The following is a 15,999-nucleotide window of genomic DNA, read 5'->3' as shown; positions in this document are numbered from 1 at the left end:
TCATAGATTTCATTCTTTTTATTTTGTAAACTTATTTATTAGTATCGTATTTATTTAAGAATTTTATTTTACAAATTATAATATAAATTAATTTTATTAGAATATTTGATAATATATTTATTTATTTTCTTAGGTTAAATTTAATATACGGTTCAATCTCAATTGAATCGATTGAATTGAACAATAACGTATATATTTTAACGGTTTTCTTCACTTTGATTTTTAAAATACACGAGACTTATAATAAAGTCTAACGGTAAAGTTGCATTACATAAAGGGAAAAGCTAACATGTGCCCCAAGGGCACAAGTTAATGAGACATTTATAGAAATTTTTTCTTGTAATGCGTGCATTCAATGTATTGAAACTTTAAATGTGACTTTAATGCATTTAATTATATTTAACTATTTCTAATTATAGTATCATTAACATGTGCCTTTAGGGCACATGTTAGCATGACCCTTACATAAATCCAAAAATCAGGAAAGTCAAGAACTAACTATGAAAATTGCTTAACATACATACAAACAGTAATGCAGCAATTGATGCAATATATTTTTAAAATATCAGAAAGATATCAGAGAGGTTCACAAACATGTTGGCCCAAAATTTCTCCAACCACATTTGTCTCTTTCTGCAACCAACTTCACTTTTCTCTTATTTCGAGTTTCCTACAGTGACCACAGTCAATCAATTTGAAAAATAAATCATGACAACTAGCCACTTTCCCACCCCTTTTCACTCCTTACAATAAATTTTATTTGAGGACAACAGCTACTACCAGTGATTGTCCTTTCCTCGCCCTATAGTACAAACAAATCAATTATCATTTCTAAAAAAAATTGCCATCACTTGAAAAAATAAGCTGTAAGAATAAAATTAAAAAAAATAAAAAAACTACTTTTTTTAAAATTATGAATATTCTACATCAACCGATCAGACAAGCTAGGAAGTCGCCGGAAAAAGTTCAAACTAGCCGGCGGCATTGGGTTCCGAAACATCGGATGACGGAGGTAATAGAATCCCAAAGCCACAGCAACCATTTTAGGAGGCACAGAATAGAGTATAATAGCAATAACAAAACACACTCCAATGAACAATTTGGTAGCTCTTGGGTCCCTCCAACTAACCAATGCTTGAACCCTTTCCCCTTGTGTTGCAAAATCACCTAAAACCGTTTGCACCCTCGCAGCCAACATCCTTAACCTGTCATAACGAATCCGAACCATATCAGGTGGTTTGGAGCTAGGCATGGTGTCAAATTCTTCGTCTAGTTCATCCGGATCAACAGCTTCGGATTGTGATAATCGTGTATCCATACCAGCAGGTATTTTGGGTCTAAAACGGTAATACCATATCCCAATTAAAACCACGTATAAAAACCCGGTTGGAACAATTAAATCTGGATACCAAACAAGTACTAAGTAGAGTATATGAAGCAAAACCGTTGTAACTGGATTTTTCCATCTTCTGATATCATCTAACCATTTAGCTAATCCAACGGCCCAGGCTAAGACTGCCACAATTCTAAACCAATTCGCTTTACTTTTCCTCATGCTCCAAGCGTGTGAGTCAGCGTCCAACATGTAACGAACAACCTCGTGTCCCATTGGTGGCTCAGACCGTGCCAGCCACTGAGCCACCATTTTGGTGGCAGCGCCACGGAGAGCTTCCTGTTGAGCTACCCCTAGGGGGCGGATGTAGTGCATTTTTGGAAGTAATGGTTGGCCGTAAACTGCACACATGTCGGGAAGAAACGAAGGGCATGCGAACCGAACCGCTAATTCGATTTCACCCATTTTCTTTAAACCGGTTCGAGTTAGAACCAGTAATGGATATGAACTTGTGTAGATTTTGTTGCTTTCTAGAGTGGAAACCCGAATACGAACTTTTCCGATACGGCAATCAGGTTTTTCTTCTGACGCGTCAGCAAACATACGCCAGTTGTCAAAAACACCAACGGTCAAAACGGTGCATGGGTCATAAACCTGCCATGTATACTGTTCGTTCCAGCGTGGGTCGAAGCTATCCGTTACGGTACGGGTTCGGACCCATTTTTTCCCATACTTGGCTACACAGTAAGCATCCGTGGACCCTTTTCCTGGACCCTTGGATTTCATTGGGAGAAGACCACGAGCGCCTAGGATTCCAAGTTCAAGAATCCCAACGGGAGGTTTCCAGAGAGATTTTGCTGTGGGACGGAAATCGCTGCACACGTGCGCCGCTTCGTCAAGCACGTGATATCCACCTTCGAGGTTGAGGCGGAGGTGGACTCGTCCGCAGTAGGATCCACCTTCCAGTGGGAACCATTTGGCTGGCACGTGGCGGTCATCTATTCGCTGTTCAATTGAAGTAAGAGGAATCACCACGTGGCCGAGGAGTGCCGCTTCCTTGGTGGTTCGATCCTCCACCAGAAGAACCATGGAATCTTCTAGAGGCTCACCGGCGACGAAGAGAAGGTCTTCGTGCCAGTGAAACGACATGCTGTGGTGGTTCATTGAGCCTCGTCTCGTTCTCTGTGATTGAAACCCTAATTGCACCTTAACTCTGATCTCCGGTGTTGTTAATGGAGGTAGATTTGGAGTCAGATTCAGGTCTTGTGCTTCCATTACTGTAACACGAAGGTACCATAGCTTAGGTGATTGGTAAACCTTGGAGCGAGTGTGTGCCACGTACGGTGCATCTGAGCTCCATGCTTCTGGAAATGCATCGTCAGATTGAGTTCCGATCCAAACGGATAACTGAACATCACCGGAGACTCTGCCAGTGTTTTGTTCGGCGGCACCTCCTTCGAGACGGTACCATTGTGGAGCAAGAGGACTATCAGGAGAGTCTCGGATAGGTACATCAGAAAGATCAAAGCAAACGCCACCGAGAAATTGCTCTGTAGGTGAATCCCAAACTGAAATCTCTAACGTGGCACTAGCTGCGTCGGTCTTGTTGTAACCTAGGGCAAAAACCTGGTTCCACTCCGGTGAGTCGTTTGGCTCGTTCGGACGATAACTTGCAGGCTTTGATCTCACGTAGTGACTGGAGGTTCGAACCTTCACGAATGGGCTTTCAGTTGGAGGATTAAGACCACGAACCTTGACGATTCTGACAAACAGATACTGCATTGGCTCCACTAGATCATAGGGATGAATCCTCTCAGACTCACCGTTTGGTTTCTTGCCGGAGATATCTTTCGGCGCGTAGTCGCCGTTTGGTCTCTTCATAATCTTCACTCTATCATTTCTTATTGCTTGCATTTTTCTCACTTCCGGCTGGTGATACTGCATTTCCGGTTCCGGATGACCATACATCTCCGGCAAAGGTGGATCCTGTTGAACACGAACAACCGGAGATGGTGATTCCTCAACAACCACAACACGCGGCGAAGGAGGACCATCTGGAAGTGGAACACAATGCTCCATCGGTCCATTACCATTAACCTGAAAAACCCTTCCCTCCTCAACCATCATCTGAGGTCTGTTTCTCTCTTGCTCCATTCCGGAAGGTCTCTCCTCCTCCTGTGGTGGTGGCTGCTCCTGTTGCTGTTGTTGTTGCTGCTCTTGTTGCTGCAACAGTTCATCGTAGTAATAAATCTTGAGACCGATTTCACCTCTTATCCAACTGAAAACACTCTTCTTCTCTAGCGTATAGTAAACCAGAGCCTCTTCTCCTCTACCTGAAAACTGCGTTCCATAAAGCTTAACCCTACCCAGAAAATGATTCTTCCGTCCACTACCATTTCCAAACTTTTTATCATTGTAAACCTCAACTTCAAGCTCCTCAAACTCCATATTCTCCGGGTCTGAAACAATAAACTCAAGGGTTTCGTTCCAAACTGGGTTCAGCTCCTTGAACCTGGTGGTGGTTCGTTTTCTCTGACCATCGAAGTCCCCCACAACATAAGGGCTTGAACTTCCTTGACCATCTTTGGGTAGCAGGTTGCGCGCGTCCACAACTTCCACCACCAATCTCCTCACCGTTTGCGGCGGCCCATGTTGAAACGGCGTCGTCATTGAGTTCATAGTCTCATAGCAGCGTTGATTGTGATATCTCTGGTGAGTGTATGATTGATTTCCTCGAGAGCAGAAAAAAACAAACACTCGTTTTTCGTTTTGTGTTGTGAGTTGTTTTTTTATTATTTAAATTTTTAATATTATTTCCGGTTATTTAGGGAAGAAGGTTTGTTGTGAAGTTGGATTCCATGCTCTCACGCGAAGGATTTCTTTCCAGCTTTTTTCAATTCCCTCCACTACCGGTTAGTTATCCACCTCACCTTTATTTTTATTCTTGGTTATTTTTCTATGAGAATATTTTAAGATTAAGTTATGAATGTTTTTATTTATTTATATTATTTACTTATTTTAATGGCTGTGGAGTGAGAATGAATGGCCCAAGCAAGCATCTCACTTTTTCTATTCATTAATCTCCTAGTCACAGACAAAAAGTCCTGATTCTAATTCTAAAATTTCCTATATGTAACATCAACTCCTGAATGCACATGTGCATTTTTTGGTCATCATAATTTTTATTTTTTTTTAAAAGCAATCATAAGATTTAGTTTGAGAAGAGTTTTTGTGCTATAAAAATCGAATTTGGATTTAGTAATATCTTTGTGTCACACGCTTGTTTGTCTTACCCTTCAATAAGGAGAGTGGCAGATAAGCTTTATTTTTTAACACAGTTTTTTGTCACACTTGTTTCTACTGTTGATTTAATTTGATTAGTTTAATAAAATAGAAATTGTTACTTTATTTTATATGTGATATTCAATTTTAAAATTCAAGAGTAATATATTAATTTGTAAGATGGAGTATACATGAGATTGTGATGTTAATAAAAAGTATGTGTACCAATATCCATATGTAGTAGGACTAGTAAAATTGTGTACATGCCCATATCTCTTGATGATATTGTTTGAACAGAGGCATGGAAAATGTCCATATCCAGGCTTAAGTTTTCAATGAAAGCTAAAAGCCTGAGTAGGAAGGCACATGATTCCGCGTCCCAACCGTGGGCCCATCCTTTTTTTTTTTTTTGTCAAAAAAGCATCTACATTTTGAATAAAGTTTTAGGACAAAGCATCACCTTTATCCATCCTTCCCTACCCCTTTGGTTCCCTTATTCTTTCCCATGCATCGCTTGTCAACATCAAAAACTCCAAGCACCTTTCTTGTTTCAAGCAAACTATATATTGTCTATTGATTTATATATTAGTGTTCAGGAAGCTCCTTGAGACACTATTCCATTATATCCCAATTGTATTCAACAAGCTCTTGATTTTTCAGTATTTACACTAGCACATGATGTATTGTGTTATTATTATTTAAGAAATTTGAAATTTTCTTGGAGCTTATTCATTTTTTTAACTGAGATTCAGCCAAGGATGAATCACTGCTATGAGGCGTGGCAGCGCCGGCCAAACTTTTTTTGGGGAGGTTATTCATTAAGTATTTTACTAATTTACCATAAAAGAAAAGCAGGTATAGGAAGGAAAATAGTTTAGGCAGAAGAAGCAGACAAACAACTTAAGCTCAGGAAGAAGCTTCTCTTTCTGGCATCAGCATCCTGTGCCGTTCTGCTCTTTTTAAATTGGTGGACTACTTGTGGAATCTGATCCTTTAAGATAAAAGTAAATTTTGACATAGTGGTTTTCTGATTTAGCATATTTGGGGGATCATGGTACTGGATTAGGTGATTTAGGTCAGTGGAGAATATTGTTTATAGAATCATATGCAAAGGAGGTTTTGAAAAAGAAGAGATGATGTCATCTGGTTTGGATTTTTTTTTTTTTTGAGATTTTTTTCATCAAAAGATAGAAGCCAGCATACAATTATTGGATAGAAACTATAGGGAAAGTTGGAGGTTTACTATTCAACTTTTAGGAAGATTACAGATCCTTATTGTGATTGTATCTTGTCTAAGACATCTTTCATTAGATGAACCTGTAATATGTATGTTTAAACCTCTTTCTTTTGATTCTCACTTCTTACATAGTTAGAAGCTGAGGATGCAGAGGTTAAGAAATTTGTATTTGGTTTAATACGGTATACTTGACTTGATCAGATTATCATTAACCGATGAAAAAAATGATATTATGCTATTTGATGAGGACCATAAATAATTAATTTAGGTAAGACTTCTGTGTCTAACCTATAAAATTATATCATATAACAGAAGTAGATGTTAAGATTGGAAACAAAGAAGGATACATTAGATATATGTTTAATGTTTGAATATCTTCATGATACTTAGTTCTATAGATACATATGAAAGGCACTTAATGGTGGATATGCAATACTGGATGCAGGTCAAAGGACTTCTTATAGTGCTTCTGAAGATTGGAATTTACTAGATACATACATCCCAAAGGAGAAGGCTATAACAGCAGTTACCACAATTTCTCTGTTTTTCCATAAAACATCCATTGCACCTCTTAACATGGTTTCTTGATCCCACTTCCTTATTACTTGTCCAGAAAAGTTCCCCATGTGTACATTTTCTTTTCTTTCTTCTTTGTGTTCTTCATGAGCATGGCCGACCTGTTGAGTAAAATCTCTCCCCTCACCATGAGCATGGCCGACCTGTTGATTAAAATCTCTCCCCTCACCATGAGCATGGCCGACCTGTTGATTAAAATCTCTCCCCTCACCATGAGCATGGCCGAGTTGATTAAAATCTCTCCTCTCATCATGAGCATGGTTGACGTGTTGATTAAAATCTCTCCCCTCATCATGAGCATGACCGACGTGTTGACTAAAATCTCTCCCCTCGTCATGAGCATGGCCGAAGTGTTGATTAAGATCTCTCCCCTCATCATTTGCATTGGTTGTATGGCTATCATTTTCTTCTGCTCTTTCAACACTGTCATTCCCTGCTTCCTCATGGTCACTCTCCTTGTTCTCCTGTACAATTTGCTTGGGGAGAGTCACGTAAAGTATCCCCCCATCAAATTTTCCAGCTATTTTATCGACCTCAGAATTCGATGGTGCAGGAAAACTCAGATGAAAACGAACACGTTTCAGCTCACTTGCTTGCCTCTCTCCCTTAACAACAATACGGCCACTGCTATCAACCTGAAGCTTCACATCTTCCTTCTTGAATTCTATACAGAAGCAATACGAAGAAAAAAGTTTAATGTGCTATTCTTGTTTTCATGGCATCAATCGTTGTTGGTAATTGTACAAGAAATCCTTGTAAATATATCTACTAAGTAGTTCATGAGTTTTTCTTCATTAGATTATTCTCACATGAAACAAATAATTACATAAGCCTAGTAAGTAGTATACCAGTATATCTTTTGGTTTATGTATGGGGTTAATTTTACTCAATTCATATTATAATTACTTAATAAGTTAGTCATATTTTTCCAATACATACCAGAAAGATCCACTATAAGATAATGGCCGGTAGAGTCCTCTGACCATCCAGAACTAGGTACAATCTCTTCAACAAGTGCAGTGCGTGCTGCAGCTCTTGTTACTCTAAGTCTTGGTGTACCTCCAGCATTGGCCATTAAGGACGAACAAACTCAACTAATAGAAAACTTAAGATTGTAAGAAATTGGTATTAAAGAAATGTGATAGACCCTGTTATAATTTGCACAATTTGAATGCAATCTGCATGCGGAAGCTATATATAATTTGCTTGTATAATTGCGTGACGTGGTTTCCATGTTTTCCTCATGATCAAGCTCTATAGTTGGGTTGCTTTACTTGTTTGATCATTTCCAATTATTCCAAACTTGAGCTGCATGAACGTATAGTAATGTATATAGTTTTGTAATATAACATGTACAAGAGTATACTATTCCTTGCTTTCTTTGTGTTACTTGGACACTTCATATTCTTTAAAATTCATTAAACATCTTAGTTTATATATTTATCTTTCTCTTTCTATCATATAACTAATAAAATACATCTATCACGCCATTTTTTATATTTTTTTTCTCAATGTATATACTCTTAGATGTTCATCAAACGTTTTCCTTTGCATATTTTTAAACCTGTCTTTCAGCTAAGTTTATAAAAGTAAAATCAGTATATAAATATTATTTTATCTTAAGCTCATGGTTGTGAAAATCGGGAATTCACTCAAGATCGTTGGGGCATGAAAAAAGCATGGATCGTAAGATTGTGAATCAGATCATAAGATCCCACAAAATCAACAAAATTATAAAAATAACTAAAATAAATAAATATTAATATAATCCAAAATTTCAAACATAACATAAACTAATTTAGCATAATTTATAATTTCTAAACAAACATTAACATAAATTAATTTAACAAATCATTAAAACATGAACTGGAATAGGCAGATGAGGAGGCATGAATTGGAATGGAAGACATTGAAAAAAAGAAAGGTAGAAACATTGAAAAAAAGAAAGGTAGAAACCCTAAAATAGAATAAATAAAGAAGAGAATAAATCGTGAGATTGATGAGAGATGAATAAGGAATGAAAATAATATGTAAAAAGAATTGAAGAGGGGAATAAAAGGTATGATTAAATTAATTAATGGACTGATATTTTCCATATTGAAAATCCTAACGTTCCCAAAAAATTAGCCTTGGAGAAAGGGGAATGGATTTTGGTTATAAATGCACAAGGCTGGAATTTAAGCTGAACGAGTCACTTTCAAGTTGGATTGGGTCTGGTCGAACTGGGTCAAAGATGAGCGAAGTGGGTCGCAATAGATCTACGATATCACGATTTTACGATCTTGCACGGCACTCCAGTCGCTCCGCCTCCTCCAACGATCTCAGTTGCGCTCCGCCGCGGAAACCTTACTGAAACTCGTAAGATCTTAAGATCTCACGATTTTACTATAGATCTTGACAACCATGCTTAAGTCGATCATGCAAACTACTTTTATTTAAAAAACTAGTCATTCTTACTTTTTCAGTCTTGAGATCAAGAAGACCAATAATGACCTTTTCAGAGACAATATTTCTCATACTTATGAGATTTAAGAGGCCAAGTTCCATATGCCACAACTTAGGTTAATCAATCTTGGAGATCATACATGATTAGGGTTGATTCTTCTCTTTAAGACACCGTATATAACAATTATTAGTTTATCTAGATCCCTTCATTAATTGAACATGATATTTGTCAATGAATGTATGTTGATTCCAATTGAAATTCTATTTGATTGATGATAGGATGTCAAACACAATTTTGAAATAATATGTATGACAACAAGATGTCATAACAAAAGTAATAAAGGCGTAAAATAAATAACAAAAGTAATTGTTAACTCAGTTCGGTGCAAAGTCATTTATGTATGGAGGGCATCAGCCCAATGAAAAGAAATCCACTCTTAGTAGTCAATAGTACACAAGTCTCATCTAAATTTTCCCAATTCGATGTTTTTTTTAATACTACCCCTGAACTTCGATTCAGGCTCCCACTAAATCTAAGACCGCTCTCACTTTCACTCAAACAGTCTCTTAAATGTTTGTACAATTACACAAGTAAAGGAAGAGTTGAATCATTTACAAATTACAATAGAAATACATACGCTATCTTCATAACTTAAAAAGATAACTAAGATGACTCCTTAATAAAGTATTACAAATTCAAAACAAAAGACTCAATAAAAATAAAAACATTGAGCTTCAAAATACAAGTTTTGAATCTTTACATGAGGTAGAACGCCACCTTAAATAGTTAAATGGTTGGATTTCAAAAAGTGCAAGGAAGATCATTCATAATGCCAATTAGTGATGGGAATAGGTTGGGTCGAGTTAGCATTTGTCAAGCCTGAGTCTATCCTGTAAAAAAATTCAAAGTCTAAGTCTGACCTGTAGCCTATCATATACTCATTTTTAGGCCTGAGTCTAGCTTTTTCGGATGTCTGATTGGCCTACTAGCCTACTTCATTTGACCATTTATAAATAAGCAATTCAACTAATGTTAAGTAAACAAAAAAAATTATAAGATTAACGGGACTAAATATTTTTCTTCATTGACTCATTCGAGTTTACCTATTAGCATAAGTTTTGTGATACTATTTATTTGAGAGAACTTATGAAAACATCTAATGACAACAATTTATGACATTGTTCATAAGATTTTTTTCAACTTATTTTCATAAATTCTTCAAGATAACTAAGCTTTATTTTCATATTCTAGTTCAAAGTGCAAAATACAATATAATAATAATAATAAATTAATCACGCTTACTTAAATAGGTAGGTCTGATAGGCTTAAAGTATATTTTTATCGCTTTGGTCTAACATTTTTAGCTAAATAGGCATAATAAAAAAAAGCCTAAGCCTTTTTCTACTTTAAAAAAGTTTGGTCCGAACCTGTGTAGACTAAGCCGTAGGCCCCTGTTAATTGACATGTCTTATTCCCACCCCTAATATCAATTTTGAATCATGATCAAAATAAATCTAATTAAATATCAATGATATAAATAGCAAATCTAATTTTGCTAGAAAAAAATTCATAATGAAATATTTTATAGCAAATCTAATTTTGCTAGAAAAAAATTCATAATGAAATATTTTATAGCAAATCTAATTTTGCTAGAAAAAAATTCATAATGAAATATTTTTCAAGGTAATAAAAATCGGACTGGACCAACCAATTCAAATAGAAACTAGACCATTGTCAGGTTTATTTGGTAAACAAAACCGCTGGTGCATAAAATCAGATGAAGAATCGGAAATCCAACCAAAAATTGATAAAAACTGGAGAAATCGACGGTTCAGGTAGATTTTTAAAGGTCTAACCGTGTTTTGGCTTATTTTTGAAAAAATATTGTTTTGTCAATTATCATTGCAAATACCCTTTATTTGAACTTGGAAAGTGAAACATGTGAGTGGATCCTTGTTAGAAAAAGCTTCACCAAACCAAATCCATTTTGTATTTGGTTAATAAAAGATGGTGAATCTAATACATGTGAAAACAAATTTTACAGACGATATGCAATGTTAAGAAGAACATGGTGAAAAAGAAGTATGAGACACGTGAGACTGGGGTGAGAAAAAGTGAAGAGCGGATGATTGCTTTTAGTTTAGGTTTCATAGTTATCATCTAGAGTTTCATCATGATTTGGACTTATAAAAGAGCCCATGTGTATTTTTATTGGAAATCTCTTTACACACATACCTTATTAGAGACCTCTCGTAAAAATTTCTAGATTTTGGATATGCATATTCGAACTCATTTTTTTTTTCAAAAAATATGACTTCGCATATGTATCTCCGAAATCACTTTTTTTAAGAAATAGGGTGATTTCGGATGTGCATTTCCGAAAATATGTCTGGGACATAATCCATATCAACAAAGCAACAAAGCATAAATTTAACATAAATAATCGAAATTACATAGATAGTTCAACAAAAATTTAACATTACATATTGTTATAAATTGGTAGTTGAGGACGGCGCAACATTTTGATAACATCTTTTCTCGATCTTTGAAGCTTCGTATCCAACTAGATCGGACCCTTTGAAGAATATTGTTGAAAAGTTGTCCACATAACTGTTAGAACAAGATTGAGAATCTATGTTCAGAATCTGGTTTTGATGATAACAAGCATATATTTTGTGAGTAACAATTTTATTACTAATGGTTTCACTTAGTATGCAGATATTATGCTATAAGCCTTATACAGGATTCATCAAAAAAAGAGTACAATGACTACATCAGAAACTGGCTCAGATATGAAATCAAACATCCAGAAGATTGACGAAGCTAAACATCATCCATCAGATGTTCTGATTAAGAATACGTCAAACAAGCCAAGATCACCAAATCAGAAGTAAAGAAACAACAATGAAGAACAAGACCATTCAGAAGAATATGCAACAACAACAGTATCACAAGAAGCTAGAATTCAACAAGACAATCTTCAAAGAGTTAAACAGCAATATCAAAGCTCACATACAACAAGCAAAGAATCAGAAAGTACATCAGAAGAATCAAGAAATATCAAGATACATCAAGATCCGTTACAGTAAGAAAATCACATGAACAGAAGATCAGAAGTTCTGATAGAGTAACGCAGTGACATATAAAACGCAAACAACAACAGAAGTCACCTGTGAACCAATGAAGAATCTACAGCTCAGCATACAAATTAAAGGAAATACAAAGCTTAGAATCAAATGGGAAGCCGTTAGAAACATCATCATTAGCAAAACGGTTGCAACAATTAAATGGAACAACTCCCAAAGTTGACTAAAGAAGCAACCCACATGTAGCGCGTTGGAAAAATAACTTTAACTAAGGAAACACGCGACCATCTGTCATCATCACACTAGAGATAAGATCATGCCGTGAACACATGCAATTCCTGATCCAATCGAGACAAATATTCAATGCAAAACTTAAAACAAATTTCAACGGCTAGGTTCCAACAGTAACACATCAAAGCTGTATAAAGAGAGCAAACATCAAACTTGAAAGATATGGAGTGAGGAAAGCGTGCAAGAAAAAGAAAGATCATACTCCAGAAGATACACAAGAGGCAACACATACTCAGTATGTGATGAAATATACAGCAAAGTTGTCATACTCGAATCATAAGCCTATGTTAAGAAAAGACTCCATCAAAAGAAAATTATGCATGCAATGCAGATTCATTTAAAGGGAGCAGTGAGTGAAAAAGAATGCAAATATTAAATCATAATTCACTCTACATCAGATTGACTTAGAACAATTATGTACACTGAGTTGATGCTCAACAGTGTAATAATGATGTCTGAGATTATTAAACTGTTATTTGCTTTTCAAGAGAATCATGATCAACAGTTGAAGATGAAGATCAATTCAAGAAGCAACTCAAAGCAGAGTTGTTGCTCTGAACCTTCTTGTAGAAAAAATGAAGATCAAATCAGAAGCAACTTACAATAGAGTTGTTTCTCTAAACCTGCTTATAGAAGAAATGAAGATCAAATCAGAAGCAACTTACAATAGAGATGTTGCTCTAAATCGGCTTAAGAAGATTTGAAAACGAAGATTAGCTTGAAGAAGCACTCAACATAAGGAGCTGATGCTCTTATTCTGCTTACCACCAAGAAGCAAAGATCTCGTTTAGAAGATGTAGACAAGAAGAATCCAAAGATTATTCATTCACTTGAAGTGATTACTTGTCATTGTATCAAAACGATTGTACTTAGAATATCTGCTTATTAAGAAGCATTGTATTGAAACCAATTTAATTTGGTGATGATGCCTTGAGCGACCAAGTAAAGGTCAGAAGTTTGAGAATACAATGATGGTGGTCATTGTGGAAACCTCTTGGAGACCATGTGAGGGTCAGGAGTCCATGAGTCAATAGATGTTATATCTCGTGGAGATCACTGAACAGTCCATTGCAGTCAGTCACAACAGGTAGCTGTGCAGGGAGTTAGTCACAACGCGTTGTTGTGAAGGTTACTAGATTGATGAACATTATATCTAGAACGGATCACTGAACAGTTCAGTCATCTAGGGGTTAGTCACTCGCGGGTAGCTTATGCAGGGTTAGTCACAACAGTTGGCTGTGCAGGATAGTTAGTCACGATGGAGGTTCGTGCAGTTGTAATCGTGAATTGGTTATAATGGATTAAGATCTCTGTTGAGAGGCAAATCACCTGAAGAAGGTGGACTAGAGGTAGCCTTAGGTAGAAGGTGAACCAGGATAAAAATAAATGTGTCTTTACTTTCTGTACAATTCATTTAACTCCGTTCAAGTCGTGTAAACATATTCAGAACTGTACTGAGCAAGTCAAAAGTTCTAATAAAACATAAGAAGTTTAAATGAACATCTCATTGGTTATGCAACTACATTCCAAGCATGCTTCCGCAACACAAAATCATATCCAGAAGAAGAGATACAGAAAGAAGAAATGAAAGAATTTAAAGAAAGGGAATCTTTAATAGATAAAGAACACAATTCAATCCCCCCTTTCTTGTGTTTTTCTCCACCTTCAATAACCTCTAAATCGTCGTCGTCCATGAGCTCAAATGGGGTGAACTTTACTTTTCCTTCGGCGTCAAGTGAAGATGAACAATACTCAAGTCTGACCACATTCCGATTTTTTAGATATTCCAAATGTCTAACATGGTACGTCCATGCGCATACAACTTTATCTTTCACCTATTCAAGGATAGTAGATTCAACGTATTTCAGAAAATCATGATATCTGACACACAAGGTCCTGAAGTGTACCACATTCTCGGTATACAACTCTTCGAAATATGAATTTAAAATATTCGTCCATGTAGTCATTATCTTCTCGACCACAACATCAGGTTTGATGATGTTTCCGTCTGCATCATGTTTATCTTTGGTGCCAACTGAAGGTTTGAGCTTAGATCTCACATTTTTTGTTAGTTGATACCGACAAAGCAATGCGGTTGATGTCTAAAACATGGTATCAACCGCATTCATAAGGGCATTATCTCGGTCGGTAACAATGACACTTGGCATAACTTTTGGATCAATCAACAAAGTCTTGCATATTCCTAATGCCCATTTAACGTTATCCTTTTTCTCAGATTCTAGAAAACCAAATCCAACCGAAACTGTCGTGTCCGTAGTGGTCACACCAACAATTTCTAGAAGCGGAAGCATATAATTGTTGGTCTTGTACGTAGAATTAATTATAAGGATGGTTGGAACTGTGTTGAACAACCTGATACTTTCGGGATGAGTCTAAAATATGTTATGAATAGTAACGTTGTCCTCACAAGATCTGTACCTTGAAACGTATTGGTTTTCATCTAAAAGTTTCAAAAGTTGTTGCATTTCTGACCTCGGACCTTTTTTCACGATGTTCAGTTTATAACATTCATTGTATATTTGTGTGATGTTTGAAACACTTTCTAGTCTTTTTCGTTTCAAATCAGCAAGTATGTTTCTCATTGCAACTTTAATTATCGATAATTCTGAAATAGATTCCTTCTCTTCCAGCTTAAGCCAGCACACAATTGGATGCCCTTGTAGCTTGGTGTCTAATGCATGATTATGAATACCGCAAACGACACTAAAACTCCACAAACCATCAACCTTACAAGGTACACGCAATTTAAACAATTTAAACAGACAGGTACATTTTCTCGATCCTGTATTATCATGTTTTAACTTCCAAGTTTTTGAAACATATTTCCCACCCCTCTCGCATATCATCACAACAAATGCTTGCCTTCTACTAGTGTCATTATCGGGCCTTGCTATCACAACACCAAATCCAAATTTACTAGCTTCAATTCGAATTCACTCAAGCAAATGTTGACGAGAAGTGAAAGTCATTTAATTTTTAAATTCTTGTCGAACATCTATCGCTACGAAAATCGTTTTAACATCGTCATTCCCATCATTTGGCCTAGCATCTTCATTGAGCTCCTCCGGAAAATTTACACCATCTCTGGAAATGTTGTCGGGGTGCACCATACCTAACACGTGCAGAAAATAGGAATTTTGTTAAAACTGTTTTCTAAATTCTGTAACAGAGATGTTTCCGAATATGCACATCCGAAATAAGTTTGGTGGATTTCGGAAGTGCATATCCGAAGTGACGCGGTTTTCTTCTACAACAAATAAGAATGAATGCAGGCAAATGAGAGATGAAATTAGGACACTTTACCTCAAATTGTAGCTTTCTATGCTCTCTTTGCTATGATCAACCACTTGAAACTTGGTTTGGAGATGAAAAATGGATTTAAAATGACTGAGGTTTTGGAGAGGGTTTTGGTTTTTGAGTGAAAGAAAATTAATAAAATAGTGATAGTGGTAACAATGTATAGCTTGGGTCTTTTTGGATATTCGTATCCGAAAATACCCCTGATATTTTTAATCCAACGTTTAAATAATAAAACGTTTGAAAAAGGTCATTTCGGATGTGCATATCCGAAACATCTTGAAAATATGAAAAAAGTGTGTTCGGATATGCATATCTGAAGGGTATTTTGGGGTTTTCATGGGTGTTTTCACCCTATATGGGTGTATGAAGAGATTCCCGTATTTTTTTAGACGGTTTTGGCATAATGGGTGTCATACCCCAAAATTTG

At 36.2% G+C, this 15,999-nt stretch overlaps 2 protein-coding genes across 3 annotated transcripts; both read right to left on the bottom strand.

Annotated features, from left to right (window-relative positions):
* Positions 1–878: 878 nt before the first annotated feature.
* On the bottom strand, positions 879–4,242 carry LOC131635542 (protein QUIRKY). The gene has a single exon (XM_058906169.1). The coding sequence runs from the start codon at positions 4,010–4,012 to the stop codon at positions 923–925; it is 3,090 nt and encodes a 1,029-aa protein (XP_058762152.1). The 5' UTR covers positions 4,013–4,242; the 3' UTR covers positions 879–922.
* Positions 4,243–6,156: 1,914 nt separating this feature from the next.
* On the bottom strand, positions 6,157–7,824 carry LOC131635551 (uncharacterized). 2 transcript variants are annotated; one of them, XM_058906185.1, is made up of 3 exons: positions 7,368–7,824; positions 6,572–7,092; positions 6,157–6,529 (listed from the first exon to the last, which is right to left on the bottom strand). In XM_058906185.1, the coding sequence occupies exons 1-3, from the start codon at positions 7,501–7,503 to the stop codon at positions 6,311–6,313; spliced, it is 876 nt and encodes a 291-aa protein (XP_058762168.1). In that variant the 5' UTR covers positions 7,504–7,824; the 3' UTR covers positions 6,157–6,310. The 2 variants fall into 2 exon arrangements, with proteins under 2 accessions (XP_058762168.1, XP_058762163.1); XM_058906180.1 differs by having other exon boundaries at positions 6,157–7,092; positions 7,368–7,821.
* Positions 7,825–15,999: the final 8,175 nt, after the last annotated feature.

The sequence above is a fragment of the Vicia villosa genome, linkage group LG1, assembly GCF_029867415.1.
Source record: "Vicia villosa cultivar HV-30 ecotype Madison, WI linkage group LG1, Vvil1.0, whole genome shotgun sequence".
NCBI classification, from domain to species: domain Eukaryota; kingdom Viridiplantae; phylum Streptophyta; class Magnoliopsida; order Fabales; family Fabaceae; genus Vicia; species Vicia villosa.
Note: the sequence above shows the minus strand (reverse complement) of the source record. Positions and strands in the feature narration are given on the sequence as shown.